The sequence below is a fragment of the Lynx rufus genome, unplaced genomic scaffold (genome assembly GCF_022079265.1).
Source record: "Lynx rufus isolate CCGP_SWC_20201006 ecotype Redwood Valley unplaced genomic scaffold, mLynRuf1.p SCAF_11, whole genome shotgun sequence".
NCBI classification, from domain to species: domain Eukaryota; kingdom Metazoa; phylum Chordata; class Mammalia; order Carnivora; family Felidae; genus Lynx; species Lynx rufus.
Genome location: NW_025814825.1, coordinates 13,465,141 through 13,493,087, shown reverse-complemented (window position 1 = coordinate 13,493,087; position 27,947 = coordinate 13,465,141). Strand labels below are relative to the sequence as shown.

The following is a 27,947-nucleotide window of genomic DNA, read 5'->3' as shown; positions in this document are numbered from 1 at the left end:
ACAGATTAGATAAATGCCATGAATACAAAGCAGGATAAAATGAAGTAAAACTCTTGAGATCAAGAGGAAAAAAAAAAAAAAAATTAAGCCAGAGAGAAGAAACATTAGTTTCAAAGCTGCTAATAAAACTTACACCTGACTTTTCGAAAGAAACTACAGAAACCAGGGGCGCCTGGGTGGCGCAGTCGGTTAAGCATCCGACTTCAGCCAGGTCACGATCTCGCGGTCCATGAGTTCGAGCCCCGCGTCGGGCTCTGGGCTGATGGCTCAGAGCCTGGAGCCTGTTTCTGATTCTGTGTCTCCCTCTCTCTCTGCCCCTCGCCTGTTCATGCTCTGTCTCTCTCTGTCCCAAAAATAAATAAACGTTGAAAAAAATTTTTTTTAAAAAAGAAACTACAGAAACCAGAAAACAAAGGATGGAATGACATCCTTGAAGTGTGGCAAGAGGAACGCCTGGGTGGCTCAGTGAGTTAAGCGGCCAATTCTTGATTTTGTTTCAGATCATGATCTCATGGTCCATGGGATCGAGCCCCATGTTGGGCTCTGTGTTGACAGTGTGGAACCTGCTTGGGATTCACTCTCTCCCCCACCCCTCTCTCTCCCTTTCTCTCTTCCCCTCCCCCACTCGTGCCATCTCTCTGAAAATAAATAAAACTTTAAAAAAATAAAGTGTGACAAGGACATTTTATATTCAATAAAAACATCCTCCCAAAGTGACAATGTAATAAATACCTTTCCAGACGCACAAAAACAGAAAATTAAACAACATATTTGCACTGAGAGGAGCAATCTGTAGGCCATGGGAAAATTAGTCCACAGGAAAATAGCAAATACAGTGAAGAATAAAGAACATCAAAAAGGGTAAATATGTAAGCAAATGAATATTGACTAAAAGGAAAAAAAATAATAAATGTCTTGTGGAATATAAGATACACACACGATTAAAACTTACAACAACATGGGCAACCTGGGTGGCTGAGTCGGCTAAGCGTCTGACTTCGGCTCAGGTCATGATCTCACAGTTCATGAGTTCAGGCCCCGCATCGGGCTCTGGGCTGACAGCTCAGAGCTGGAGCCTGCTTTGGATTCTGTGTCTCCCTCTCTCTTCTCCCTTCCTCTACTAGCACATTCTCTCTCTCTCTCTCTCAAAAATAAATAAATAAATAAATAAATAAATAAATAAATAAATAAATAAAAACATTAAAAAAAAAAAACTTACAACAACATTACCAGAAGAGGCAGAAAGGGAGTAAATGGAGTTAAAGTGTTCTAAAGACTAGCACTCTCTGAGAGGCAGTAAAAAAACACTCGAGTAAGTTAAGGATGCTGGCTATCGTCCCCAGAGTAGCCGCTGCATGAAGAGTAAAGAAACTGCATACACAAGCTAATAGAGGGGACACTGAACAATAAAAAATACCCAAGGAATCCAAAAGAAGGCAATAAAGTAGTAAAGGGGAGCAGTTAAATAAGTGGGAAATAGAAAACAACTGTAAAGAGGGGCGCCTGGGTGGCTCAGTCGGTTAAGCGTCCAACTTCAGCTCAGGTCGTGATCTCGCGATTTGTGGGTTCGAGCCCCGCGTCGGGCTCTGTGCTGACTGCTCAGAGCCTGGAGCCTGCTTCCGATTCTGTGTCTCCCTCTCTCTCTGCCCCTCCCCCCTCTCTCTCTGAAAATAAATAAACATTAAAAAAAATTTTTTAGAAAACTATGAAGATAATGGCCATAACAGAAATATACCAGTAATTACTTCAACAACAAATGAAATATTCAAATTAAAAGACAAAGATAATCAGGCTGGATTTTAAAATACCACATTATGTTTACAAATTACGCACCTTGACTATAAGGACACATAAACACTGAAGGCAAAAGAATAAAAAAAAGTTACGCCCCGCAAAATCCAATCACGAGAAAGCTGGCGGAGGTGCTCTAACAGCAGGCAAGTTGCACTTCGAGGAAAAAGCTACCAAGATCATCAGAAATGAGGATAGATATTTCAAAGACCGACATTTCAACAGGATCAGAGGGTAAATCCACCAGGAAATCACCTGGAGATAAGGAAAGTAGGGAGATAATCAAATTCTAAATTTTTACTTGCCTGCTAACACAGCTTCGATATATAGGAAACAAAAATGCACAAAACTAGAAAGAGAAACAGACAAACCCACAAACACAGTGGAAGACTTCCATGCATCTCTCTCAGAAACTGATTTAAAAAAAAAAAAAAGGAGACGACAAATCAGTAAGGAGACCAACATCTAAACATGATTTACATATCTGACCTCACAGACCAAATTAAACACTGCATATAATAACAGAATAAACATTCTTCTGGTGAGGCAACGGAAAACTTACCAGAATCCACCATGCTGGGCCATAAAGGGACTTTCAAGATGTTTCAAAGAAATGAAATAATTAAAAGTATGTGATCTGATCGTAGCAGATTAGGCTCAAAAACAACCATGAAAAAAAGTGAGGAAATCCCCAAATGTTTGGAAATGAAGCAATGCACTTGTAAACAGAACAGAATAAAAACCCCTAAGTCAAAGAAGAAACTACAACAGAAATCAGCAAATGTTTTGGACCATACAGTAATGAAAATGTGACAAATTCTGTGCTTAATGTTTATGCCCTTAAATTCAGATTTTACAAAAGAACAAAATCTTAAAAGCAATCATCAATGTACCTAACTCAAAAAAAAAATTTTTTTTTTAATTTATTTTTGAGACAGAAAGAGACAAAGCATGAACGGGGGAGGGTCAGAGAGAGGGAGACACAGAATCTGAAACAGGCTCCAGGCTCTGAGCTGTCAGCACAGAGCCTGACACGGGGCTTGAACTCACGGACCGTGAGATCATGACCTGAGCCAAAGTCAGCCGCTTAACCGACTGAGCCACCCAGGCGCCCCTCAAAAAAATTTTTTTAAGAAGTAAATTAAACCCAAAGAAACTAGAAAGGGAATGAAAAAAGTTTTAATAAGACGAGAAAGTAATGAAATTTTTAAAAATTACATAGACAAAAATCAGTAAAAACAAAAGTAATTTTTGAAAAGACTAACAAAATTGAGAAATCCAGCAATCAGCAAGACGCTGAAGAAAATGGGAGAGAAGGCACATATTACCGATATCATGAATGAAAAAGAAAGTATCATTGCAGATTGCACAGAGGGTACAAAGACTATTCAATTCATTAAAAAACTTATATAAAATAGAAAAAGTCCTCAAAAAATACAGTTTACCAAAACTGACACAGAAGAACACAGAAATATAAATAATCCTATTTCTGTTAAAGAAATAGAAACTGTAATCAAAAACCTTCCCACTAAAAAAATCTAAGTTCACACGGCTCCTCTATGGAATTTTTCTAAAATATTTAAGTTAAAGAAAAAAACAAAAAACATACAAACACACAAATCTTATCCCTGCTCTTGCAGAAAAACAAAAAAGGAGTTAACAGTTTCCAATTTATATCATGAGGCCAGTGTAACTGCAAGATATAATCTGACAAAGATATCATAAGACAGTAAAATCATAGGTGATCTGTTTCATGAACACAGATTTAAAAAAACTTAAACAGAATATTAATAATTCACATACACTATGAAAAATATAGTCAAAGAATGCTGCTGTGGCCATTCTATTAGCAGCCAAGGGATTATGAAAAGGATAATATATCATGACAAAGTTGGATTTAGTCCAGGAATGCAAGATTGGTTAACTTTTGAAAATCAATCAGTGTAATTTGGCCACAACAGAAGAAGGAAGAAAACTTGTATGTTCATTGCAAAAGATGCAAAAACGCATCTGACAATCTTCCACACGCATTTATGATAAAACTCAAACCAAAAAGGAATAGAAGAATACAAGAGGCCATCGATGAAAAACGCACAGCTAACATCATACTAAATGGCTAAAGGTGTAAGTAACAGGACCAAAACAAGGATGCCTGTTATTACCACTTCCGTTCAACATAGTATTAAAAGTTCTAGTCAGGGTAATTAGGCAAGAAATGTCCAACTCCAAAATGACCTCCATTCACAGATGACAAGATCTTTATGTAGAAAATTCCAAGGGTTCCATTAAAATGCCGTCAGAGGTAATGAATATATTCAGCAAAGTTGCAAGATACAAAGGCAACGGGCAGAAGTAAGCTGCATTTCTATACGCGAGCAATAAATAACCTGAAGAGAAGAAAATTAAGAGAACAGTTCCATTTACAATAGCATCAAAAAGAGTGAAATAGTTAAGAATAAATTTAACCTAGGGTGCAAACGACTTGCACACTGAAAACTACCAAATATTGCTGAAAGAAGTTAAAGAAGACATAAATAAGTGGAAGACATTACACGTTTACAGACTGTAAGAACTGAACATTATTGAGATGTAATACCACCCAAAGCATTCTACACATTTAATGCAGCCAAAATCCCACTGGGTGATTTTTTGCAGAAGTAGAACTCATCCTAAGGCTTATATGGAATCTCAGAAGATCCCCGAATAACCAAAAGAATCTTGAAAAAGAAGAAAAAAGTTGGAGTACTTACACTTCCTGGTTTCAAAACTTGCTACAAAGCTACAGTAATCAAAACAGTGTGGCACTGATGTAAGGACTGGATGACTGGAACAGAACCCAGAGCCCAGCAATAAGCCACTGTACCCATGGTTAATGTATTTGTGACAAGGGTATCAGACTCTTCACTGGGGAAAGGACAGTCTTTTTAACAAATGATGCAGGGAAAACTGGACATCCACATGCAAAAGAATCAAGTTGGACTCTTACCTTACACTATATATAAAAATTAACTAAAAACCCACCAAAGACCTAAATATAAGAACTAAAACTATAAACTTCTTAGGGGAAAATCTTCACGACATTGGATTTGGCAATGATTTCTTGGCTGTGACACTGACATTGGGCAATGATTTCTTGGCAACAGCAAAAACGATAAAGCAGACATCCTCAAAATTGAAAAACTTTCGTGCATCTAAAAACAGAGTGCAAAAGGGGCACCTGGGTGGCTCAGTCGGTTGAGCCTCCGACTTCGGCTTGGGTCATGATCTCACGGTTCATGAATTCAAGCCCCACATGGGGCTCTGCACTGGCAGCACAGAGCCTGCTTGGGGTTCTCTTTCTCCCCCTCCCCTCTCTCTCTCTCTCTCCCCCTCTGTCTCTCAAAGATAAATAAATAAACTGAAAAAAATCAAATGTCGAATTACCATATGATCCGGGAATTTCACTCTTCGATATACTCAAAAGAGTTGATGGTGGAGACTCAAACAGATACGTGTGTACCAATGTTCACAGCAACATGATACACAGTAACCAGAGATGGAAACAATCCAAATGCCCTTCAACAGAGGAATGGATGAACAAAGTGTGGTCTATACACACATATAAGGGGATAATATTTAGCCTTAAAAAGAAAATGAAATTCTGACAAGTGCTACAACATGAATGAACCCTGAAAACATTATGTTAAGTGAAATAAGCCAGACACAAAAGGACAAATATTTTATGATTCTTTATACGAGATACCTAAAACAGGCAGATTCATAGAGGCAGGAAGTAGAATAGAGGTTACCAGGGTCTAGGGGAGAGGGAATGGAGAGTTATTATTTAAAAGGCACAGAGTTTACACAGTTACTGTTTGGGGTGATGAAAATGGATAGTAGTGATGTTTGCACAACATTGTGAAGATACTCGATACCACTGAACTATCCACTGAAAATAATTAAAATGGTGAATTTTGTGTTAAGAATATTTTACCACAATTTCGGGGGGGGGGGGGAATAGAAGAAAATTTCCCTAATGTGATAAATGAGATCTATAAAAAACCTACAGCGAACATCATACTTAATGGTGAAATATTGAAGACTTTCTCCTCAACACCAGAATCAAAATAAACATGCCCACTATCATCACTTCTATTCAATATTATGCTGATAATCCTAGCCATTGCAATAAGGCAAGAAAAAAATATATTGGAAAGGAAGATAAAAAATTGTTATTTATAAAACACATGATTCTAGATGTTAAAAAGTAAATTCTGTCAACATTTAGAATTAATAAGTAAATTTAACAAAGGTTGTTGGATACAGGGAAATATTTTAAAAATCAATTGTACTTCTATATGCCAGAAACAATTAGAAATGAAAAATATTTAAATAGCATTTATTATAGTATAAAACATAATACACATGGAAAGCAATCTAATAAAAAAAAGTGTAAGACCTCTACACAGACAAATAAAATGCATTCTTAAAAGAAGTTTACTAGGACCGAGGTAAATGGAAGAGCTTATCTTATCCCTGGATCAGAAAACTTAAATGTTGTAAAGATGTCAAGTTTCCTCAAGTTGACCTACATATTTTTGAGCCAGTCTCAATCAGCAGGGATTTTATGGAATTTCAAAAGCCAATTCTAAATTTTTTTTAATGTTTATTTTTGAGAGACAGAGAGAGAGACAGAGAGACAGAGCACAAGCAGGGGAAAGGCAGAGAGAGGGAGAGAGAGACAGAATCCCAACAAGGCTCCAGGCTCTGAGCTGGGCTCTCAGCACAGAGCCCGACGTGGGGGCTCGAATCCACGAACTGTGAGATCATGACCTGAGTCGACACTTAACCGACTGACCCACCCAGGCACCCCTCAAAGGCCAATTCTAAAATTTATATAGAAATTTAAAGAACCGAAAGTAAACAAAAATGTGGAAGACGAACAAAGCTGGGGGGTTTATACTACTAGATATCAAGACTACATGTACAAAGCTATAGTAATTACACTATAAAGTTTGTATTGGTACACAGACAGTCAAATACGCCCAACAAAATTTGCATAAACATATAGGTATTCCAAAAGACACATAACCAACAATCATAACATCCTTTCCAGACAAAACTGGAAGCAAGCCAATTGTCCATCGACAGTAGAATGGGTAAACTGTGGAATAGTCACACAATGGAATAAGAATGCATGAGTGTAACTATACACGACAGGATAAATCTCACAAATAAGCCGAATAAGAGAAAACACCACAAAGAGAACACACCGCATGATTAAATGTTATAAAGCTTAAAAGAGACAACATGAACGTATGACACTAGAAGACAGACTAGCAGTTACCTTTGGGGACTGATGACAGGGAGATGGCTTCTGATATTTTTTTTTTCTTGGTTTGGGCAGCAGTTTCATGGGAGTGGTCACTGTAATAATTCAAGCTGTATGATTTGGAGACTTTTCTGTATGTGTTATACTTCAATTAAAAAGTTGGCTAAGAAAGCCCCAGTTGGATAGGCACCATCAGTTCTCCTAGAGACTACAGTGCCCTGCCTCTCTTTTTGCTTGCCTACCGTGGGAGCACAGTGCCAGTGGGCACAGAGAAAAGCCACAGCCTCTGGACAAGGGAGCCTCTTCCTCCACGAAGCCTTCCAAGACTGCCAATCCCCTCCCCCACCCTCCTTTGAACCTACACAGCCTTTCTCATCGATATAATAGTAATTCCTGACATCCCCAGGCAGCCTGCAAGGCTGTGAGCCTCCAGAATGCAGGAGCTGAGATAATACATAATAATAGCCTTTGTTGAGCATTTACTATACGGCAGGCACTTTTTCTAAGCAATTTACATGCAGCAACTCATTTAGTCCTTCCAATAACCCTGTGAAGTCGGTCCTGCAGTTATCCCAATTTTCCAGATGAGGAAACCAAAGAAAAGAATGATTTATTGAGTTGCCTAAGGCGTCACCGCTAATAATTAGAAGAGCTAGGATTCGAACCTGGGTAGTCTGGCTCAGAAACACTTTGTTTCAGCCATGAGCCCACTCATGAGGCCTCGTGCCGGGGGCCCCGGGGACACCGCCCAGGCCAAGCACAAATGAAGAGATGCTTGCCATCTTTCCAGGCTGGCAATGCGTCTATGTGTCTGTGGACAGGGATGAGGTGTGTAATGTCTTGAACCACCCCCCCACCCCCTGCCCCAACCCAGTTCTAAACTAAAACACAGCAGGCAGGCCCGGCCGGTGGGTCTGGGCTCCTAAACCTGGGGAAGCCAGCTGGGACCAATGCCTGGGTTGGGGGCAAGTTCCTTCCTTATCCTGTAGAGGAGGGCCTGGAACCTTCTCAGAGGTCAGACCCCCACTGACAGCACTCAGGACAAAGAGGAGGTGCAGGATGGGGGCCCCTGTTCCCCTTGTAGGCATTGGCCAGGGGCCCTCTGCTTCCCACCCCCAGCCCACGGGTCTGGAAACAGCTCCTTTTAAGGCAAAGCCAGCCTCCTCTGGGAATGAATTCTAGCATCTCGGACTCTCCACCCCTCACCTGACAGGCTGTGTCACAAGTTTCTTCTTGAATCTGCCTTTAAGCTGTCCTGCTGCAGTTTAAGCATATGTCCTTTGCTCTGCCTGGAAGGGGCCCTCGTCTCTGCCAGAGGCTCTCTTTGCTTCCCGGGGGGGTATGCGGGTACAGAAGCTCCTTGGTGCCAGGTCTGGGTGGCCGTAGCCGGGCTCCAGTGACAAACACTTAAAACGACAGACCCCACAGCATCCGAAGAGAAAGTCAGAGTTACCCGTCTCCGGCTTACATCAAACAGTCCTGGCTTGTCGGAGGCCCAAGCCCGGGGAGACAAAACAGTCCTATGTCCATGGCAACCAGAAGCAGCCCAGACAGGGGGCCACCCTGGCAAAGGTGACACGGCACATTCATGCCAGAGACCAGGGCAGGCCTGACACCCAGTTCGGCTAAAAGCCCTGGAAATCCGGCCCGGGGGCAGGGCACAAGGGAAGGACCACCCTTACATCCGGCCATTGCTGAGGAGGGACCAGGTGTGCCCGCTGCAGCGCACCTGTTTGTGAGAACACGTGCACACGCACAGCCAAGGCCATGTGGGTCAAAGTCAGACGGAGAGCGAGCTGTTAGCGCAAAGAACTTCTAAGCCAGAGCGATGAAAGGATAACAGAGAAGCTGTGTCTCCGCCTGGCCTTTCCCATTCCCCTCTGCCCTCACCTGACAGCCAGGCCCTCCTCGGGGCGACTCCCGAGGAAGCTGTGAAACACGCAGGTGCAACCAGGTCACCTAGTTAACAGCCTCCCTCCCGCTGTATTATTCATGGGCTCCCTTCTTCCGGCCTGAGCTCCAGTTTCCAACAGCCCTCGGGCTCGGCTTGGCAGGTCAAGCAGCCTGGCAGGCCTAGCCTGCGGCAATCCCCACTCTTTACCCACCCCCCCATGCCCTTCCCACCCCCTTGTTAGGATGCAGCCATCCCGGTGCTAACTCAGCCCCCAGGCGTCAACCTGCACTTCGGGGAAGGAGGAGAGCTTTGGGGTCAGTGAGGAAGAGCAAAGAAGGAACACCTTGGCTGAGTTAGGCTTGAGATGCTAACATTTCCAAAGGTAGCTGCAGGCCCCCTCCTCTCTGTCACACACACACACACACACGCACACACACACACAGTGTATCAGCTGTCCCCAGTACGGTACTCTGAATAAGTGTGAGAGCCCACAGGAAGGAAGGGTCCTGTCTTGTCTCTTTCTGTACTTTAGAAATTTTTTTTATTTATTATGCTTAATAAATATGTGCTGACTCGTACACTCTCCCCAAAAGATGGGCACCAAATTGATAGAGTGGGCATAAGTCATTAAGCCATTCGAAGACACCGCTGTTGGGTTCAGAGATTTTCATGTTATTTAAATATCTATCTGCATATATCTTATAAATCCCACATAGTTTAAGTCATCCATACATAGTGATAACTAACAAATATTGATTGGTTGATTGCAGTTTCTACATATCACAATACATTTCGCCAAGCACCTTCACACTTGGCCTGAAACACTGCGGGTAGCTAGTCGCCAGCCAGGCCAATAGCTGAGGGGCAGTGTGGGGTGGGATTCAACCAGGAGTCATTGCATTCGACCCGCAGGCTTTACGGGTGGGAAGAGCTGGGGGTCCGGCTGGGGTCTCCGGGTCCAGGCAAGTGCAGAAACCACCAAAGACATGACCCTCTGGGATGGGGGCAACCCCATCAGGGCAGATGCCCTGAGCCGGGGAGATGCCCTGTTGTTCAACCCCATGGACGTTTAAATCACTGCCCAGCCTCACTCTCTTTAAATGCCTGGGTGCTGTAGGCACCTGAATGACCCAAACCAGGGCCAGTCACAGGTAATGTCCAGATGGCACTGAACACACACAACGGGCTAGTCTCCGAGTCTAGCCCTGTTGCTGCCTCTGTGCAGGCCCGAGGTGGGTCACTTGTCCTTTCTGAGCTCAGTGTCCATCTGTGTAATCGGGGATTTGGCTCTGGCCTTCTCCAAGCCCAGTGCAGGATGAAGCACAGACTGAAGATTAAGGAGTCTGACCGCCTTGCTCAGATTCTACTGCATCACCTGCTAACTATGTGACTTTGGGTGAACTGCTTAACCTCTCTGTGCCTCAGGTCTGCCGCCTGTAAGGTACGAGTAACAGCAATCCCTATCTCACCGGGCTATTGTTGGGACTGAGGAAGTGCTAAGGCCAGGGCCTGGCATACAGTTAACACTTAGGAAGTGTTTTCTGTTATTATTACCAGTCCTGATGCTCTAGAAGTCTATGACAGAGGTCACAGTAAACTGGTCATCCATGGGCCACATGCAGCTTGCTGAAGGGTTTTCCCTATAAGATACATCCCACGAGGGCAGGGGCCACCGATTGGTCCCAGGGGCCTAGAACGGTGCCTGGCACACAGTAAGGGCTCAATAAGTATTTGATAAATGAATGAATGGCCTCAAAGTGTTTTTAAATACTTGAATTAGGTGCTAACATTGAGAATACCAAAATTTTTCATTTCTTAAAATCTGCACTTCTAGATAATTTTGGAGTCAGTGCGTGGCCACGCTTGGCCTGCCTTCCAGCTTGACAAGCACGGGAGAGAATGCAAGCGTTGGCACCCCCTTTAGACGGGGTGGGCATGTGCGGTTCGCCGCAGGGCCTACGCGCAGCCAGTCTGTCCTTTAATGTCCGCCGTCTGGAAGCCGTAGGCACCTGAATGTCCGCCCTGGCCCCGGTCAGTCACGGGTAAAGTCCAGACAGCAAGTAAGGTTTGCATTTCCCCAGCCCCAGAGCAATCTGCCTACGGGCTCTTCTTCAAGGGCCCCAGGATCCCCTCCCGGCTCCGCTCCCACCTCCCGGTCCGGGAAAGGAGACAAGCTTCCAGGTCTCTGGATCACCCCCGTCCCTGGACACCTGAGCCCCGCCGCCCCCTCCCCACTGCAGACAGGCCAGCCGTTCTCCCCAGAGGACGTGACCCCGAATGCTCCACAATGCAAGCGACTTCCCAGCTTTCCAGGCTGCCATCCTCGCTGGGTTGAAAACTCCCCAGCATAAGATAGCAAGGGGCAGATGAACTTAATCCTTACCTTTCTCATGGAAGTGTGCAGAGAAGATGGGGAAACACACACACACACACACACACACACACACACACACACACAACCAGAGATAAAGTGCTTTTCTAAAGTATTAGTCTCCATGCCAGGCCCACTCCACTCGGATCTCCTATGGACAGGGACATGGTGTCATGTCGTATGCTCAGTAAACCTGGTGTCCCGCGTGCTGTGGGGGATGGTGGGGGCTGCAGTGGACACCTGGGCCCCTCCTTCCTACCACCCCCTCCCCATCCCTGCCAGGGCTCAGGTCCACGCGGATGGCCCACGTCTTCCCATCCACCAAGAGGCCTCCGGAGCCCAACCACCCTATTTTCTGCCTTTAGCGTGTGTGTTGTCACCTGTCTTCTCCGTAGCACCTGGGGCCATCTGTAAAAGGCTTGGGTGTGTCTTTATTACCGGACTTCCTCCCCCGGTTCAGCACAGTAGCCACCAGCCACAGGGAGCCACTGAACATTTGGAATGTACCCAGTCAAAATTGAGATGTGCTCTAAATGCAACACACACACACCAGATTCCAAAGGCTTGGTACCAAAAAAAAAAAAAAAAAGTAAAATATACAACAAATAATAACTTGTTATATTGATAGTATGTTGAAATGATAATATTTAAAAAAATTTTTTTTAACGTTTATTTATTTTTGAGATAGAGAGAGACAGAGCATGAACGGGGGAGGGTCAGAGAGAGGGAGACACAGAATCCGAAACAGGCTCCAGGCTCTGAGCTGTCAGCACAGAGCCCGACGCGGGGCTCGAACCCACAGACCACGCGAGATCATGACCTGAGCCGAAGTCGGCCGCTTAACCGACTGAGCCACCCAGGCGCCCCATGAAATGATAATATTTTAGATGTCCTGGGTTAAACAAAATAGATTATCAAAAGTAATTTCACCTATTTCTTGTAACTCTTTAAGTGGCTACTAGAAAATTTAAAACCACACCTGTGGTTTGCATTTGTGGCTCGCATTATATTTCTTTTTTTTTTTTTTTTTTTTTTAATTTGAGAGAGGGAGAGAGAGAGAGAGAGAGAGCAGGGGAGAGGAGCAGAGGGATGGGAAGAATCTTAAGCAGGCCCCACTCTCAGCACAGAGTCCAAGGTAGGGTTCTATCCCACAACCCTGGGGTCATGACCTAAGCCAAAATCAAGAGCCGGATGCTCAATCAACTGAACCAGCCAGGGGCCCCTCGCATTATATTTCTATGGGTCAGCCGTGCTGCAGATTCTCAGCACGAATCCCTGATAGATAGAGGATAGAGCCAGCCTAGAACACTGTGATGCTCAGTACCCGCTGACCGAATGTCTGAACGAGAGGCCTCCCCAACAGTGCACATGAGACCCTAAAATATAAAGGAGGATGAGTTTGGAAGGACTTTCTGCCCCACTGCCCAGGACGTGCTGGTTTCCCAGTGGCATTCCACCCGAAGATCGCCCTCTAACAGGAAGCCACGGGCCTCCGTAGAAGGGTCAGTAAGGCTTCGAGTTCCATCACCACTGGTTCCTTAATTAGAAGCCAGGAAAAGCCAGTATCCCTTGCAGACAGGACCAGTGATATAAATGGATACCCAGACATGGTCCCAGCCACCCTAGGGTTTTTTTTTCCTCTCTCTCTGTTTCCTCCCCCTCTCTCGCTCTCTCCTCTCCTTCCCCCCCTCCTTCACTTTCACTGGCTCCCAAATTACAGCCTTCTGTCAGAAACAGAGACAATCAAGGTGGCACGCAGGGCCCTTGTCACAAATGGCATCTCAGGTCCTCTCCAAATGGAGCATGGCCTTTAAAGAGAAAAGCAGTGCCGCTATCAGCCTGCCTGGGGGAAGATGCATTTCCAAGAAGGCACGGGCCACAAGAGACTCCCTCCCTCGTAGGTTGATCACCCTGCGGGAGGTTCTGGGTGCCTGTGACCGCACAGCCAGGCGCGGGGCTGCTGGGGTCCAAGAGACGAAGGCCTGCCTGGCCTGCTCCACACCTCATGTTGGGGCAAGAGAAGCAGGGCTCAGCCCCTGACCGGCCACCGCCCAGATACCTCACCCAGGGAGAGGGCCTAGAACAAGCCCATTCCCCAGCTCGGGGCCTCAGTTTCCCCACCTGTAACAGGGGGAGTCTAGCTATTTCTAAGGACCCTTCCAGCCCTTGGAATGGAGGTCACAACCTCAAATGGCTAAAGGACAAATGAGTAGAGAGGGATCAAATGTGAGATGGCAGGGAGGGTGGGGCTTCGTGGAGAGTGAAGGCTGTGAACTCACCGAAATCTAAAGGGAGGCTCTCAGGCAAAACTCGGATGTGAGACAGAAGTCAGAGCGAAGTCGGAACTGGCTACGTCTGGAGTGGGTGACACTGCCTGGGAGGGGGCATGCGGGAGCCGGCCGAGGCACTGGGAACGCGTCCCGTCCGCGTGGCGGCGACACAGGCAGGCACACGCGCACAAGTTCGCCACTTCTATTTCCGCTCTGCTTCAAAGAATTTTTAAACTAAAAACATAAGTAAATAAAAGGCTGCAATTCGGCAGCGACCGACAACTGCCAACTGGGAACACAGACCCTCCAGCGCCAGCTCCAGTCACAGATGCCAGAAACCTAGACTTTCATGCAAAACTGCTGTCGTTTTAATGTTGTTAGTAGCTAATTTAAAATTAAAACTCACAGCCACGCACGTGCACACACACACACACACACACACACGCCTTCAGGCAGAATTCAATTTATGAGCTTACAGACTGTCAACCTCTCGAAATTGCTAGACTACAACGTGCCTCACACATGACTAAATCAAAAGGGGTAGGAACGAAAGCTACTACATTTTGCATGTGTCCTGTGAGCCAGGCACCGCACAAAAGGCTCGCTCTATCATTTTCCCCTTATTCACGCTGACAGCAAGCCTACAAGGCAATTGAGAATGATTCCCGTGTAACAGATGAGAAAACTAAGGCCTGGGCAAGGCGGCATGCCGGACCAAGGCTTCGGAGCTCAAGGGCAGACACACTGGTGTTCAATCCCAGTGTTCTCCACCTGCTTCCAAGCTGCCTTCCAAAAATTACGAAGGGAACAGGTTTGCAATCCCCCTTCGTGACACAGCTTGAGGCCCCTGAGGCCGAGGACGACGTCCGCTCTTCCCATGCCCCTTGGCAAAACACTGAGCCACACGGACTTTCACTGCCGATGCGAGAGAGTGCCTTAAGAGCACGAAGGCCGAGACCCAAATATAGAGACCGGCAAGGAGCGGCAGAGGCCTGCCCCCTTCCCCATGACAGATCCAGATTAAATTTCACAGTGGAAGACGAGAAAGCTGTCTCTGTGTGGCTCCTTCTTAAATATGCCAAGTTTCTCACTGACACCCTTCTGGTCAATAAAGTTGGTAAGGATACGCATTTTCTGCCCAAGGGGATCCGATAGAGCTATTTTCATATTGAGCCAAAATAGATATGGCCCATAAATGCTCCAGTTTTTCTCAGTTGACTCTTCTGCACAAATGATTAGTCACCACCGATGTAGATATGCAGATCAAGGTACGGAAATTTCCAGCACTCCAGAAGCACACCTCGTGCCCTCGTCATTACATCCCCGGGCAACCATGATTCCGTCTTCTGTCGCAGAGGTGGGTTTTGCCTTCCGCGGCCCCTTTCGTACGGGGCCCGGGCCCTTCTGTTCTCACGGTGCCCGCCACTCCCTGTCATCTCACATGTGGCACCGTGTATCTTTGTGCCTCCCGGCCCTCGCAGGCACGTGAGTTTGGGACCTCCGCTCCAAGGGCATATGCCTGCAGCCCAGAACACAGCAGGACGGGCAAAGCTGCCCGGTGTTGAGAGTAACCAACGTGAACAGTGAAAACTGGCTATGGCCACACCAAATGCCCTGCGTGTTAAGGGCCAGTTAACAGCGGGGCTAGAAGTAGGGGATCGATCGCCTGGCAACAATAGGCCATTCTGTCAACAAGCATAAGTCTACCTGCGTGGCAGGCCCTGAGGATACAAGGAGGAGTAAGATACAGCCTGTGCTTCGGGGGGGCCTCACTGCCCAGGGGAGGGGTCAGACCCCTGCAGAGTAGTAAAATGCGCCAGGGAAGGAGGTGAGGGAGGGAGCACGGGCTGGAGAGGAGTCAGTGAAGGCTTCCCAGGGTTGGCGATCCCCAAACAGCGTCAGTAATATGCATGTAAGCGCACGAGGCTGGAGCACAGAAAAACCCCCTCTGATCCCCACTCCTTTCTTCCTGGAGGCTAACTACCCCCATGCATAAGAGCCTACCTCGTGAATGACCTTGCTCACCTATTACCCGCACAAAGAAGATGGCCCCAGCGCCAAGAAAAACTCTAATCGGGGCTCAAAATAAAAAATGAACTAAAAAAAAAAAAACCAAACCACTGTAACTGCTCGAAATCAACGAGCTCAAAGGCAATTAAGGCAATTTTTAAAAACAGCTTTACATTCTAAAACACTACAATTTTAAAAACCTGAGGGTTCGTTAAAAAAAAAAAAAAAAAGTCTTTTCTTCATCTAGTTGGGTTTGAACTCTTATTGACGAAAGAATGGCTCACGTCAGCGTCACCGTGGTCAGGCCCACGCCCGGGCTGACCTGTGTCCTCCCACGTGGCTCTCTGGTCACTCTGCACCCCGGAAGGCTTGCCATCTTCCTGGCAAGGAAGCCAGCTTAGGGGAAGGGCAGTCCTCTTTTGACAGGGCTGGGGCATATGCCGTGACCTTTCACCTGTGACACCATTGGCCTCACCGGGCCACTGAGCCAAATCTGCCAAATCTTCTATGCTCAGGCCAGCCTTGATGGCTTCCGGATCGCCATTATTCCTTCAGAAGACCAGGGGGTAACTTGCCACCATCCTGGCTGGCATCATCCTTGTGTCTTGGGGCTCAGGGGTTCCCCCGGCCCCAGGGCGGCACAAGTGGAATGTCCAGCCTGGGCTGGGGGGGTGAGAGTGGAGCCTGGTCAGTACCCTGCCCTCCGTGGGCTATCCCAGATTAACACGTATGCAGCTCCCTCTGCGTCAGTCCTGTGGCCGCTGAGAGGTGTGATCAGTGAGGCCCTCCAGCGTGTGGGAGGGACAGATGAAGTGGAGGACAGTTACTCAATTCCTTCCCTTTGAGGGACAGCCTCTATCCAGCCCCAGGCCTCCTAGGGGCAGAGCAGTATATCGGATTCCAGAAACCCTGCCCCGTGCCCACTCTCTACCAGCCCAAAGGCAGCACACACACTAACGTTTTGACTGCACGGAAAGCTGGGCCGCTGCGTGACTCTGTTTACAGGTCCCCAAAACACAGACACTTTCTGGCATTAGCAGGGGATGGCCCCGAGGCGCCAGCGGAAAACTGTTACCCGACCCTAGCATGATCCAGGAAAGGAAGTTCCAGTCTCGTTCTCAAACCCACGTTCTGATCCACTGCCCTATGTGGGACACTCCTTCTGCACCAAAAGGTGGTGAAATGCTCATGTCCCTAGAAGATACCGTGGACCAGGGCTTCTCAAACTTTATTGAGCAAATCACTCAAGGATCTTATCAAATACACATCCTGATTCAAGAGTTCTGGGATGGGAAAGAAGCGTCTGCCTTTCTACCAAGCCCCCAGGGGATACTGACGCTGTGTGTCCACAGGCCACCCTCGGACTGCAAGGCTCCGCCATGCCTTCACCTCCCAGAAGTATGCGCATGTAAAGTAAGGACTTCAGAAAGATGCCCTTTAAAATATTAAGCTCAAAGAAATGAACCCTAAATGGTGAGACTGCAGGTAAGGTGGCTTGTTGGAAGAGGAAGCTATCTGGGAGGCAAACATGACCATCTGCCAATAGAACCCTCAAACCAAGCCCCTCAGCAGGCAGATGTGAGGACCCCAGCTGTTTGAGGATCAGGAAGGCCAAGACAGACATGTGTATGGGGACCCAGCCCAAATAAGGGCCAGGATGCCAGCCCCAAGCCTCCCACTCGCTCACTGTCTCCCACCACCTAGCTCACACCCATTACTTCCTTGCGCTATCTCTCCAGCCCATGGGGTACCCCCGCTCCCTGTCATCCAGGTCCTCCGCTTTCTGATCCTCTCCTGCCAGAGGGGAACCCTCCCCAAGCATTCCTATTCACAGCTGAGCCCCCTCCCCCTCCTGGCCCTTCCTCCCGCAGAATGACCTCTAGTCCCCCACCCCGTGGGTGCTGCCCGCAGTGCGCCTACCCCTGCACCGCGACCCAAATGTTAACTCCAGCCAGCTCTCCCCACCATGGGCTGACTCATCAGCACCTCGCACCTGGCTCCAACCGTGGCTCTTGGAGCCCACCCCCACCCAGGCGAGGGACTGACTCCACCCAATACGCCCGCGGGGACGCACACACAATCCTCACGTGCCTCTCCAGCTTATTTCAAAATTCAGATTGGGGTGGGGGCTCTTGCTAATTGCCTGAACCGTAAGGGTCAAAGCCTCTGGTCTAAGAGGGCAAAGTACAGACAAGAGGCAGGAGGGAAGAGGCGTGTTACTACTCAGGAAAGGCTAATTTTCCCCCCAGTGGCCACTGACAACACCAGGGCTGGGGGGTTGGGGTCGCAGTGGGGCGGTGGCCGGCGGCGATGGCACCCGATCTCCGCTCCGAGCACAGAGGCAGCGACTCTAGGTGCAGGCTCACGGAGAGCAAGGTACTGAGAGCTCGCCGGCTGATGCCGCCACCACCTTGGAACGCGCGGGCTGTCCACGCGTCCCGGGCTGACCTGCAGGGGAGATAAGGGGCAGCAATCCCGAGCGCAGGCCTCCAGGGACAGCCAGCACCGTCGGTGGTGGACCTGCCCGCGGACTGACTGGGGAAGCGAAGTGCAAGCCGCACTAGGCTCCCTGCTCCGCGAGGGGTGCATTTCCCCAAAGCCGGATCGGTTTGGGAAGGTTGCGGGGGTCCTCTGGGGTCTCTCGCGGTTACTGAGAGGTGATGAGGGTAGGGCAGAGCTACGTGACTGGAGGTCCCTCCAGCGCCACTGCCCATCCCGCGGTGGCGGTGCGCCCCACCCCATTCCACTGTCCAAATGGGGACCCAGAGCGCGAAGGGGACGGGAGTGGGATCCCGACGCTCTCTTTACCGCCGAAATTCTCCCCACCCCAGACCCAGACCCAGACCCGACCCAATCCAGGGCGCGGAGAGCAAAGCGACCTAATGTCCAGGAACCGGGTGAGGAGTGCAGTGCCTGTCCCCCCTAGGCCAACCCGGCGGGAATTCGAGTTCCTGGGAATCAAAGTTGCCGCGCGTCCGGCCGCGGGCTGGGAACGGGCGCAGCACCCCGGCCAGGGGCGGGGGACGGAAGGAGGCCCCGGGCGCTCGCCGCCGGCGAGGGCCGCGCCCGGAACAAGTGGTTCGGCGGCGGCGGTCGCGACCCCACGGCTGCAACTTTCCCGCCGCGTGGCGGGCGAACGGCGCGGAGAAAGCGAGGGAAGCGGGGAGGGAAGGGGCGGTGCGCGGCTCTCGGTACCGTGTGCGGAGAAGCGCCGCGTCGCGCCTCGGGCTCTGCTCTCCGCCGGGTCGGCCCCCACGGGCCGCCTGCTCCGCTGCTGGCCACCGCCGCGTCTCGCCGCCGGCACGAAGGCTCACCCTCGGCACGCCGGCCGCTCCAGCGTCCCCTTGGGCCCGCCGCTGGCCGCCTGCAACTTCAGGCGCGCCGCGGGCTCGGACGAAGCGCACCCCAAACGTCCCGAGGCTTTGCACCCCCGCGCTCCATGCCCGGGGCCGGGCCGCCCCGCCCCGCCCGGCTCAGCGCCCGGCCGCCGTCGGACGCGTCTTGTCGCCGAGCATCGCGCCGCGCAGCCCGCGCCCCTCTCTCCCGAGCCGCCGCCGCCGCTCAAGTCCGCGATCAACTTTCCCTCGCTTCCTCCGCCCTGCTCGGCCCCCGCCACCCAGACCCCGCCTCCTGACGCTCCCTCCCGCGCTCCCTCCTCCCCGGCCCCCGCCGGCCGGGCCGCGCCTCGCCGCCCACCCCCTCCACGCCGCGCGCCGGGATCGCGGTGGCCCCTGCCGGGTCCCGCTGCGGCCCCCGAGAGCCGCGCGGAGCCCGGCCAGGCGCTCAGGGCATGAATATTTCAGTGCTGGCGAAGCTGCCCTCTGCCGATGTCATGGCACCGGCTGCTGTGGCAACTCGACGAATCCCCCCCAAGGGGCAGGGAGGACGCCCGTGGAAGCGGCCCCAGGTGCTTGCGGGAGCCTTGCCCCGCAGGGCCGTCCGCCCTCCCAGAGAGGGGCGCGCAGAGGGGTGGGGGCCCGGCGGGCCTCCCGCCGGCTCCGCGCCTCCGGCCGAACCGGGAAACGCTCCCGGGAAGCCAGAGCCAGCGAGCCGGCCCACGGCCTGGGTGAGCCGGCGCCATCTGTTGGCTTTAAGCGCCCCCTCTCTGCTCCCAGAATCGCTGAGCGCCGAGCGGGGCTCGGTCCCTCTAGTCCTCGAGGCCGCTTGGCTCAACCAGCTGCCTTTGCCCACACCACTCATGGCGCTCCCACCTGCGCCGTCTCCCTCACTCGAGCTCAGAATGCCCCCCGGTGCTTACAAATGAAGGACCCCGGATGGGAAGAGGGCCTTGAGGTCACCAGAACACCCTCACTTGTGCAGTAGACCATCCTGCAGGAAGGGTCCCCCGGCCTTTTCTTGCCCACCTATAGGGATGGAGACTTCATGACTTTTCCGGACAGCTGGATTGGGGAGGAGTCGTATTTGATTCACGAATTGTAGCTGAGGAGGGCCATTCCTTGACCTTGATCTTCACTTCGCCAGGCTAAACATTCTGAATTCTTTTACTTGTTTGCCACGTGACAGGGTTTCTGGACCTGTCAGTGTTGCAGTGGGCATATTGACAATAGCTGCCTGGAGCGAGGCTCTGGGCTGGGACTCCGCTCCTGTCCTCAACACAGCCTTTCTGGTAGGTCCTGTCATTAGCCTGGTTTTACAGTAAGAAAACGGGCTTAGGGAGGTGGGTGACTGACCCACGTGGTCGAGTCAGGTGTTGAACCGAGAATCTGACCCCAGACCTTCCGTTCTTCACCATTCACTCGCTCATTCACAGTTGCTACTCTGCGCTGGTTGACTGAAATAGGTTCCGGGACTATGATGGGGAACAAAGCAGTTGGTCCTTGTGCCTGGTGGAGGAGGTCCTCTCATGGGGGAACCAGACTTCAACCCATGAAACGCATAACCGGCTAGAATTACAGCCAGAATCAGTGCTAGAAAGATGAGTGCTTTCATGGCACCTGGCCTAGGGGATCAGGGAGGACTTCTTGGAGGAGGTAACGCTGAGCTGAGATCTGAAGGATGAGCAACGGAGAGAGAGAGAGAGAGAGAAAGCGTTAGGCAGGAGAAACCTCCCGCACAATGGCCCTGTGGGCGGAAGGAGCTGGCACCTGGAAGGGAGTGCAGGAAGGAAGGAAGGAAGGAAGGAAGGAAGGAAGGAAGGCCAGAGAGGGTGCGGAGATGGCCAGGAGGACCGTGAGTATGGAGTCAGAATGGGAGCAGTAGCCAGACTGTTCAGGATTTGATCTTTATCCGAAGAGTGGAGGCTTTGAGGCAGGTGGTGGGGTGGAAGTTGCGGGATGGGAGCGTCGTGATCCGATTTATGATTGGAAAAATGGGGAATTCATTGGGAGGCAACGGATGATAAGGGACCAATTCAATTTAAAAATATTTACTGGGGCTCCCGGGTGGCTCAGTCGGTTAAGCGTCTGACTTCAGCTCAGGTCATGATCTGACGGTGGGTTGGAGCCCCGCACGGACAGTGCGGAGCCTGCTTGGGATTCTCTGTCTCTCTCCCTCTCTCTCTGCCCCTCCCCCACTTATGCTTTCTCACTGTCTCCAAATAAATAAATGACCTTTAAAAAAAAAATGTACCTATCATCTACTGTGTGCCAGGAACTTTTCTAGATCGGAGGTAAGCAAACTTCCACCTTCAGGTCAAAAATGCTACCCATTTTTGTAACTAAAGCTGCCGTGAAACACAAACATGCTAATTATGGCTCCCTTTACACTACAGCCACAGAATTAAAGGGTTGCAGCCGAGCCCATGCCGCCCTTGAAGCCTAAAATATCCACTCTTTGGCCCTTTACAGAGAAAGGTGGCTGACCCCCGTGAATCTAGACACTTAGAATACGTGAGTGAACAAAACACACGTGCTTGCACACAAATCCCTGCCCTCCCAGAGCTCACATTCCTGTTGCCTGTGGCGGCTGTCCAGGTGAAAGAGGCTGGGACCTGGCGGTAGTGACGGAAGTGGAGAGAGAGGTGGCGTTCAGGAGGCAAAAAGGCCCCAGGACTGGGAGAGGTAGCCATCAAGGGATGATATAGATCAGGTGTCAGGAGACCCCGGGCTTCTAGCTTGTGGAGGCAGATGCACAGGGTTCCCGGGTTGGAGACTGCAGGAGGAGGGCCACCACGGGGGGACAAATACCTGCTGAGTGAGAAGCGTGCGCTATGACTGAGCCCAGACGTCAAGCAGCCCATTGGACACGCGAGTCCGAGGACTGAGGGGAAAGGGCAGAGCTGGAGGTACGGTAGGTCACAGGTAGTCACATTTTAGACAAGGTGACAGAGCCAGACAAGGTGACAGACAGACAGGCGTTCTGTGTTCTGAATGCGAGACTCCTCGTTAGCTCGATGGACACCGGGCCCGTCTTCACCTCATGTTTCTCATTCATAAAATAAAAGTGCTAGGAGAGGTGTTCTTCAGAATTTCTTCAACCCTAAAACCTTCTTTGTTTCCGGTTTGCCCCCATCTGTCTTAAACTGACTCCCTAAGCCATCTTCAGGCATTTTCCATGTGACCGAAACAGCACTCAGCTCAGGGAGACCATCGCCTCCTCTGCCGCGGGCACCATACTTCTTCTCGTAGGACCTTTCAGCTAGGAAACTGGGGTGTCCACCAGGGCGCGTCCAGCCCACAGAGCCGCTCTGAGTGTGTAACGCAATTCCAAGCGAATTTGGCCGCACGGCGACGAAAGAGCTGAGAATTCAAACGGGGAATCAATGGCAAGGTAACCCAGAGGTGGGTGACGGCAAGAACTCGCCGTACTCGCCCTGGGCTGGAGGGACAAAAGGAGGAAGCAGTGTTACCAGGCTCAGGATCACGCAGTGCAAGATGGAACCGCGGGCCTGTCTGGTGGGGACTGAGGATGTTTCCACCGCCAAGCGCTGCTTGCAGCCCGCTGTGAAGGAAGCATACCTTGGCGTCTCCCTTCCCCCAGCCCCCTGGCCTCCCACTCGGGCCTCCCTTTGGTCGACCCCAGCCAGAAGCCAGCAGACCCGGGAGCTTGAGAAGTCCAGCCTGTAGCAGCAGCTCCGCTGGGATACAGAGCATAGCAGAGGAGAGAGGGGCACGGACGTGAGCGGAACCGGCCAGCACCACGCACTGGGGACACAGATGCGAATAAAATCCAGCCCCCGGTCTTTGAGGCACTCCCGGTGTAAGACAGAGAGAGAGGCAGGCCTAGAAATCAATTAAAATCTAGCAAGGGAGGGGGGCAAAGCAGAGAGGGAGCCCCAAGGAGAGCGAAGTGACAGGTTTCCAAGAAAGTTTGGTCCAGAAAGGCTGCCGGGACCAGGGGACCTGAGGGCTGATTTTGCTGCAAAGATCAGGAGTTCCACGGGCAGCAAAAGCAGAAGGACAGTCCAGGTGGAGAAACAGCAGGAGCAAAGGTGATCCTGGAGGTGAGTAGCAGGCCTGATGTTCTGCACAAGAAGCAGCCAAAGGAAGCATGGAGGCGTTTGCGGGAGACTCGGAGGTGGGGAAAGAACTCCATCTTTCCTCTGGATGAATCCCTGGAAATCTAGCATTTCTCCCGGGCTAGGGTTGCCCTCCATCAAAGCATTTCAGGGCTGCCCACCCACACAGCTCTTGGGGTTCTCCCCACCTCCCTTTCCTTCGAAAACATCTGCCCCTCCCCAAGCACCTGCAGCATGGAGGAAGATGGACAGTGTGATAAAGAGCCACCTCTCACCACCTTGTGTGGTTTTGGACAAATCGCTTAACCTCTCCGAGCTTGGGTTTCCGCTCCCTTAGCCGGAGATCGTGCAGCCTGGCCGGCCTTCCTCCAGGGGTGGAGTGAAAGCAAGTTGACAGCAGTAAAGAACCACACAGATGTTCACTGCCCAGGGCCCCAGCAGCGCGAACCCCCTCTCCTTCTGGTTGAGGGCTGGGGGGACGCCCCACTGTGGGACGTGAGGGATGGGCCAACCCCCGCTTCGATTGCAGCAACTGAGCGGTAGGTTCCCCCAGGTCCCGCCTCCTGGGTGCAGCACGTGGCCTAGGCTAGCCAATCGGAATCACCACTCTCGACACTGCCCCTGGAGGGGAGTCGTGAAGTTTAGAAATCCTTTAGAACAGTTGAGAGGTTATAGAAAGCACCAAACGCCTAAGGACAGCTCCTGAGGCCTGCCCTGGGCTGTATTCTCAGCTGCATTTTTGGCCCCCAGCCTTGTTTGGTTCCTGCTTCCTGGGCCGATCCTCCAGCCTTCGGGTTGTGCAATCCGCCCTCCCCGCCACCTCATCTATCTACGACATTCATATTCTACATCAATTAGCCAGAGTTCATTGCTGTGACCGGCAACCATAAGAACTCTGCCTGGTATGGACCATATGATGATTCTCTCAGTAATCGTGGGGGATCCCAGCCCAACATGGGGTCAGCACCGGTGAGTACCTGGACCTCCCCTTTCCCAGAATTAAAAAAGGAAGGAAGGGAGGGAGGAAGATATCCTGGCTCCTTCCATACCAGAATACCTTGTCCAGGAATTTCCAGAAATAGCCACATCTCTGTAGTAGGTTCCAGTTCATCTTTAGCTCAGAGAGACACTCAATTTTAGGATCCTCAAAGGCAGGACTGTGTCTTGTTCTTTCATTTAGCAGGCATTCCCGGAGAGGCCACAGTGTGCCAGGCTCTCAACTGGGTGCTGAGGACACAGAGAAGCGCATGATGGCATTCTGGTCCTTAGTCCAGTTGGAGAGACAGACACAGAAACAAATAGGAAGCATAGGATAGTGTCATTCTGGAAACCAGGACCAAGTTCGACAGGGACAGAGGGCCCTCGGGAGGAAGATCTGCCCCACCCCAACCAAGGAGACTGGAAGACTTCCAACAGGAGGGGCCGCTTAAGGAGAGCCCTGAAAGATACCCGCCCCTGGCAAGATGAGGCCACTAGGGCATCTGATGGGTCAAAGGGGGAGGAGTGAGTGTATGCAAAGCCCCGGGGGCATCAAACAGCAAAGAGGCTCCAGGAGATATGGTGGTGGGGCTGGACCAAGGCATGCTGGGCAGGGATGAGAGAGGGGTCTCAGGGGATGGACCAGAGCTAGACAGAAAGGGCCTGGCGTGCCGTGCCGGGTCTGAGGGTCACTCAGCAAGCGATGCCGATGCACAGGGTGAAGGATGAACAGGAAGAGAATGCACTGTCCCGGCTGGTCCCGGGCTGACACCTTGGAGGAAGAGGCACCTCGCCTTCACTGTCTTTGTATTCCTGAGCACCAAATAATCGGCTCGTTCACTGGCACTCTCCACAAATAAGAAAGGAAAGGGAGGAGGAAGGGAGAGAGGGAAGAAAGGAAGGAAGAGGAATGAATCCAAACGTGCTGTTTTAAACCTCACCTGGGTTTGGACCAGATTCCACATCTGCCCCCAGCCCCCAGTGGGGAGCTCTGCTCCCCTGCTTCCTTCCTGGAAATGGAGGTAGGCCAGTGCGAGGTAATGCAGAGCTCATGAGACAGAAATGCAGTGGACTTGGGTCTTGGCCAACGGGCCTGGGCCTCAGTTTCCTCGGCTGTACATGGGCAAGATAGCCCCCAGGCTCCCTGAACGCCTCCCTGGGTTGCCGTTCAGGTAGAAGGGGAAAACACACACATCGAAACACTTCATAAGCTGTGAAAACAAAAACAACACTTGCGTGCAAGTCCCTCCTCCCCACGAGGGTCGATTATTATTTTTAAAGCACATAAACACCTCTCCTCTGGGTGTCCTCCATAACAGCTTCCCTGTCCCGCCTCACAACGAAGTACCCTTTCCTTCTCTCCGTCTATTCCCATCCCTGAGCTGGCGCAAAGCCGTTTGTTGCTTCCTGTCTGCGTCCCCAGCCCGCTGGTCCTCTCCCGGGGTAGCGCCTGCCACCATAAACCAGACGTGTGTGCTCCTGAGTTTGGTTTGTGGGCCCTTGGAGCCTGGCACAGCTGTGGTGGCTCGACTCGACTTGTGAAAGAGAGGAGGCTGGAAGGCGGACAAGGCGGGCTGGGGCCACCCGTCTGCAAAGTCGAGGGCCCCAGGGAACCCCCGGGGGGCATGGCTTCCCTGGCCCCACCTTGGAAGCTTACCCCTCCCCAGCGTGGCCTAGGGACCATGGCTCTTTCCCTCACGTTCTTGGCCTGCTCCCTGCTCCCCTCTCCCATCATTTATTTATAAGGTATTCATAGCAAAATGAATGACAAAAAGTTAGAAGCTAATTAAAGCTGGCACAGATTGGCACACGGGGGCATGAATTATGCATTGGTACGGAATGGCACTTGGTGGCAGGGACTGGTACCGACTGCCCTGGGCTCTGGCAAGTGGATACAGGACCCCCAGCTCCAGCAGGGCCCCCACCTCTGCCTCTCCTGACCCCCATCTGGGCCCTCTGACTTTGGGGACAAGAGGAGGCTTGTCGGCCACCACCTCCCAATGGGCAATTTCTCCCTGCACAGCCCAGCATGTGCTGGCTGTGAGAGACGTCAACACCATAACCAAGGCTAGACTCACCCCACAAAAGCACACCCCCGGTTCTCCAAGCGCGTGCCTTCCGCAGCCCCTGCACAAAATGGGCAGGGCAGGGCTTGGCTTCCAGAGGGGTGGGGAAAGGTGGTGGGAAAAGCCTGCGATTCGGCTGGCTGGAGCCCTGAGATCATGACCTGAGCCAAAGTCAGACACTTAACCGACGGAGCCACCCGGGCACCCCGAAAGTTCCCTGTGCGATTCTAATGTGCGAAGGAAAGCCATTTATCTGGGCACAGGGGCCGGGGAGTGGATTTTGATCCCAGAAGTCATGGATGGGAGTTCTTGCTCTGCCATTACTGACTATGAGTTTGAGTATATGGCTCAAGCTCCTGGGGCCTCAGTTTCCTCCTCTGTAAAATGGGGTTAGTAGTATCTTGAGCTCCAGAGTCGAGGTGTTTAGATTCATTTTGAATCCTGGCTCTGCCTCTTAGGCAGGTTATCTAACTTCCCTTTGCCTCAGTTTGCTCATCTGGAAAGTGGTGACAAGAGTCATGAGGATTGAGTGAGTTGATGAATATAAAATGGCACCCCAGAGCCATGGCCGTTCGCTGTCCTGGGAATGGGGAACCCTGCCCCTCCTGGCCCACAGGGCTGTGGCCGGGATCAAATGAGGACGAGGGTGACACAGAGAGGCTGTGCGCACTGTGGGGCACAGTGGAGGTTTTCGGTCAGAAAGACAGGCCTCCTGGCTACCTTGCCCGGGCCCTGACTTTCCTTTTGTTTGCACAAAGGAGACAGGAATACGTTATCATCTCAAACATTTCAGACCACATAGACAAACCACTGTTCTCCGTTTGGTGCGTATCCTTCTAAGTAATGTTCTTTTTGTTTAAAAAAATTTTTTTTTAAATATTTATTTATTTTTGAGACAGAGAGAGACAGAGCATGAGCGGAGGGGGGTAGAGAGGGAGAGGGAGACACAGCATCCGAAGCAGACCCCAGGCTCTGAGCTGTCAGCACAGAGCCCGACGTGGGGCTCGAACCCACGAGCTGTGAGATCATGACCTAAGCTGAAGTCGGATGCTCAACTGACTGAGCCACTCAGGCACCCCCTTCCAAGTAATGTTCTATGTCCATATGGAAATGTATAGTTTTCAGCTGGGGGCAGGGATGCGAGAGAGACATCTATCATGGCACACTTCTGTACTTTTGAATTTCGAACCATATGAATGGCTCAAATATAAAACTCAATATAAAGGGTATGCTTCAGGCGCGAGGAAAGTGGTCCCAGATGGAAGCTTGGATATTCAGGAAGGAAAGAAGAGGAATAGAAAGGAAAATACAGGCAAATACAAATGAATCTTGGTTGGATAAAACAATAAAACTAATGTCTCAAATGTATAGAGGGAATTAAAATACACGACACAATAGCACATGAGTCAGGAAGGGGGTAAATGGAGTTAGCATTGTTCTAAGGTCCTTGCGTTGTCCAGGAAGTGGGTAAAAATGGGAACGTATGGGAAACGTTAATAAATCAAGGATATCTGGTCTATCTCTAGGCTAACCCTAAAAGAACGGTAAATGGATGTATAACTCACCAGCCAATAGGAGGGAAAATGGAATAATGAAGTTATGCGTGTGTGCGTGTGTGTATTTTGAGAATTATTTGTTGTTTATAAATCGAGTCATACTTCACCCATTGTTCTATAACTTGACTTTTTCTGTTAAAATATGTCCCGGAGCTCTTTCCACACTGGAACACAGAGGGTCTGGCTCCTCTCTTTATTTTTTTTTTTTTTTCAACGTTTATTTATTTTTGGGACAGAGAGAGACAGAGCATGAACGGGGGAGGGGCAGAGAGAGAGGGAGACA

The 27,947-nt window shown here is 50.6% G+C and overlaps 1 protein-coding gene across 1 annotated transcript; it reads left to right on the top strand.

Moving 5' to 3' along the window:
- Positions 1-18,307: 18,307 nt before the first annotated feature.
- Positions 18,308-19,441, top strand: LOC124507303 (basic proline-rich protein-like). The gene has a single exon (XM_047073702.1). It carries the CDS (start codon positions 18,308-18,310, stop codon positions 19,439-19,441), a length of 1,134 nt encoding a protein of 377 aa, XP_046929658.1.
- Positions 19,442-27,947: the final 8,506 nt, after the last annotated feature.

Bases quoted from the DNA above. Each gene is read 5' to 3' on its own strand.
- LOC124507303 (XM_047073702.1), top strand. From the start codon at position 18,308: ATGAGGGTAGGGCAGAGCTACGTGACTGGAGGTCCCTCCAGCGCCACT.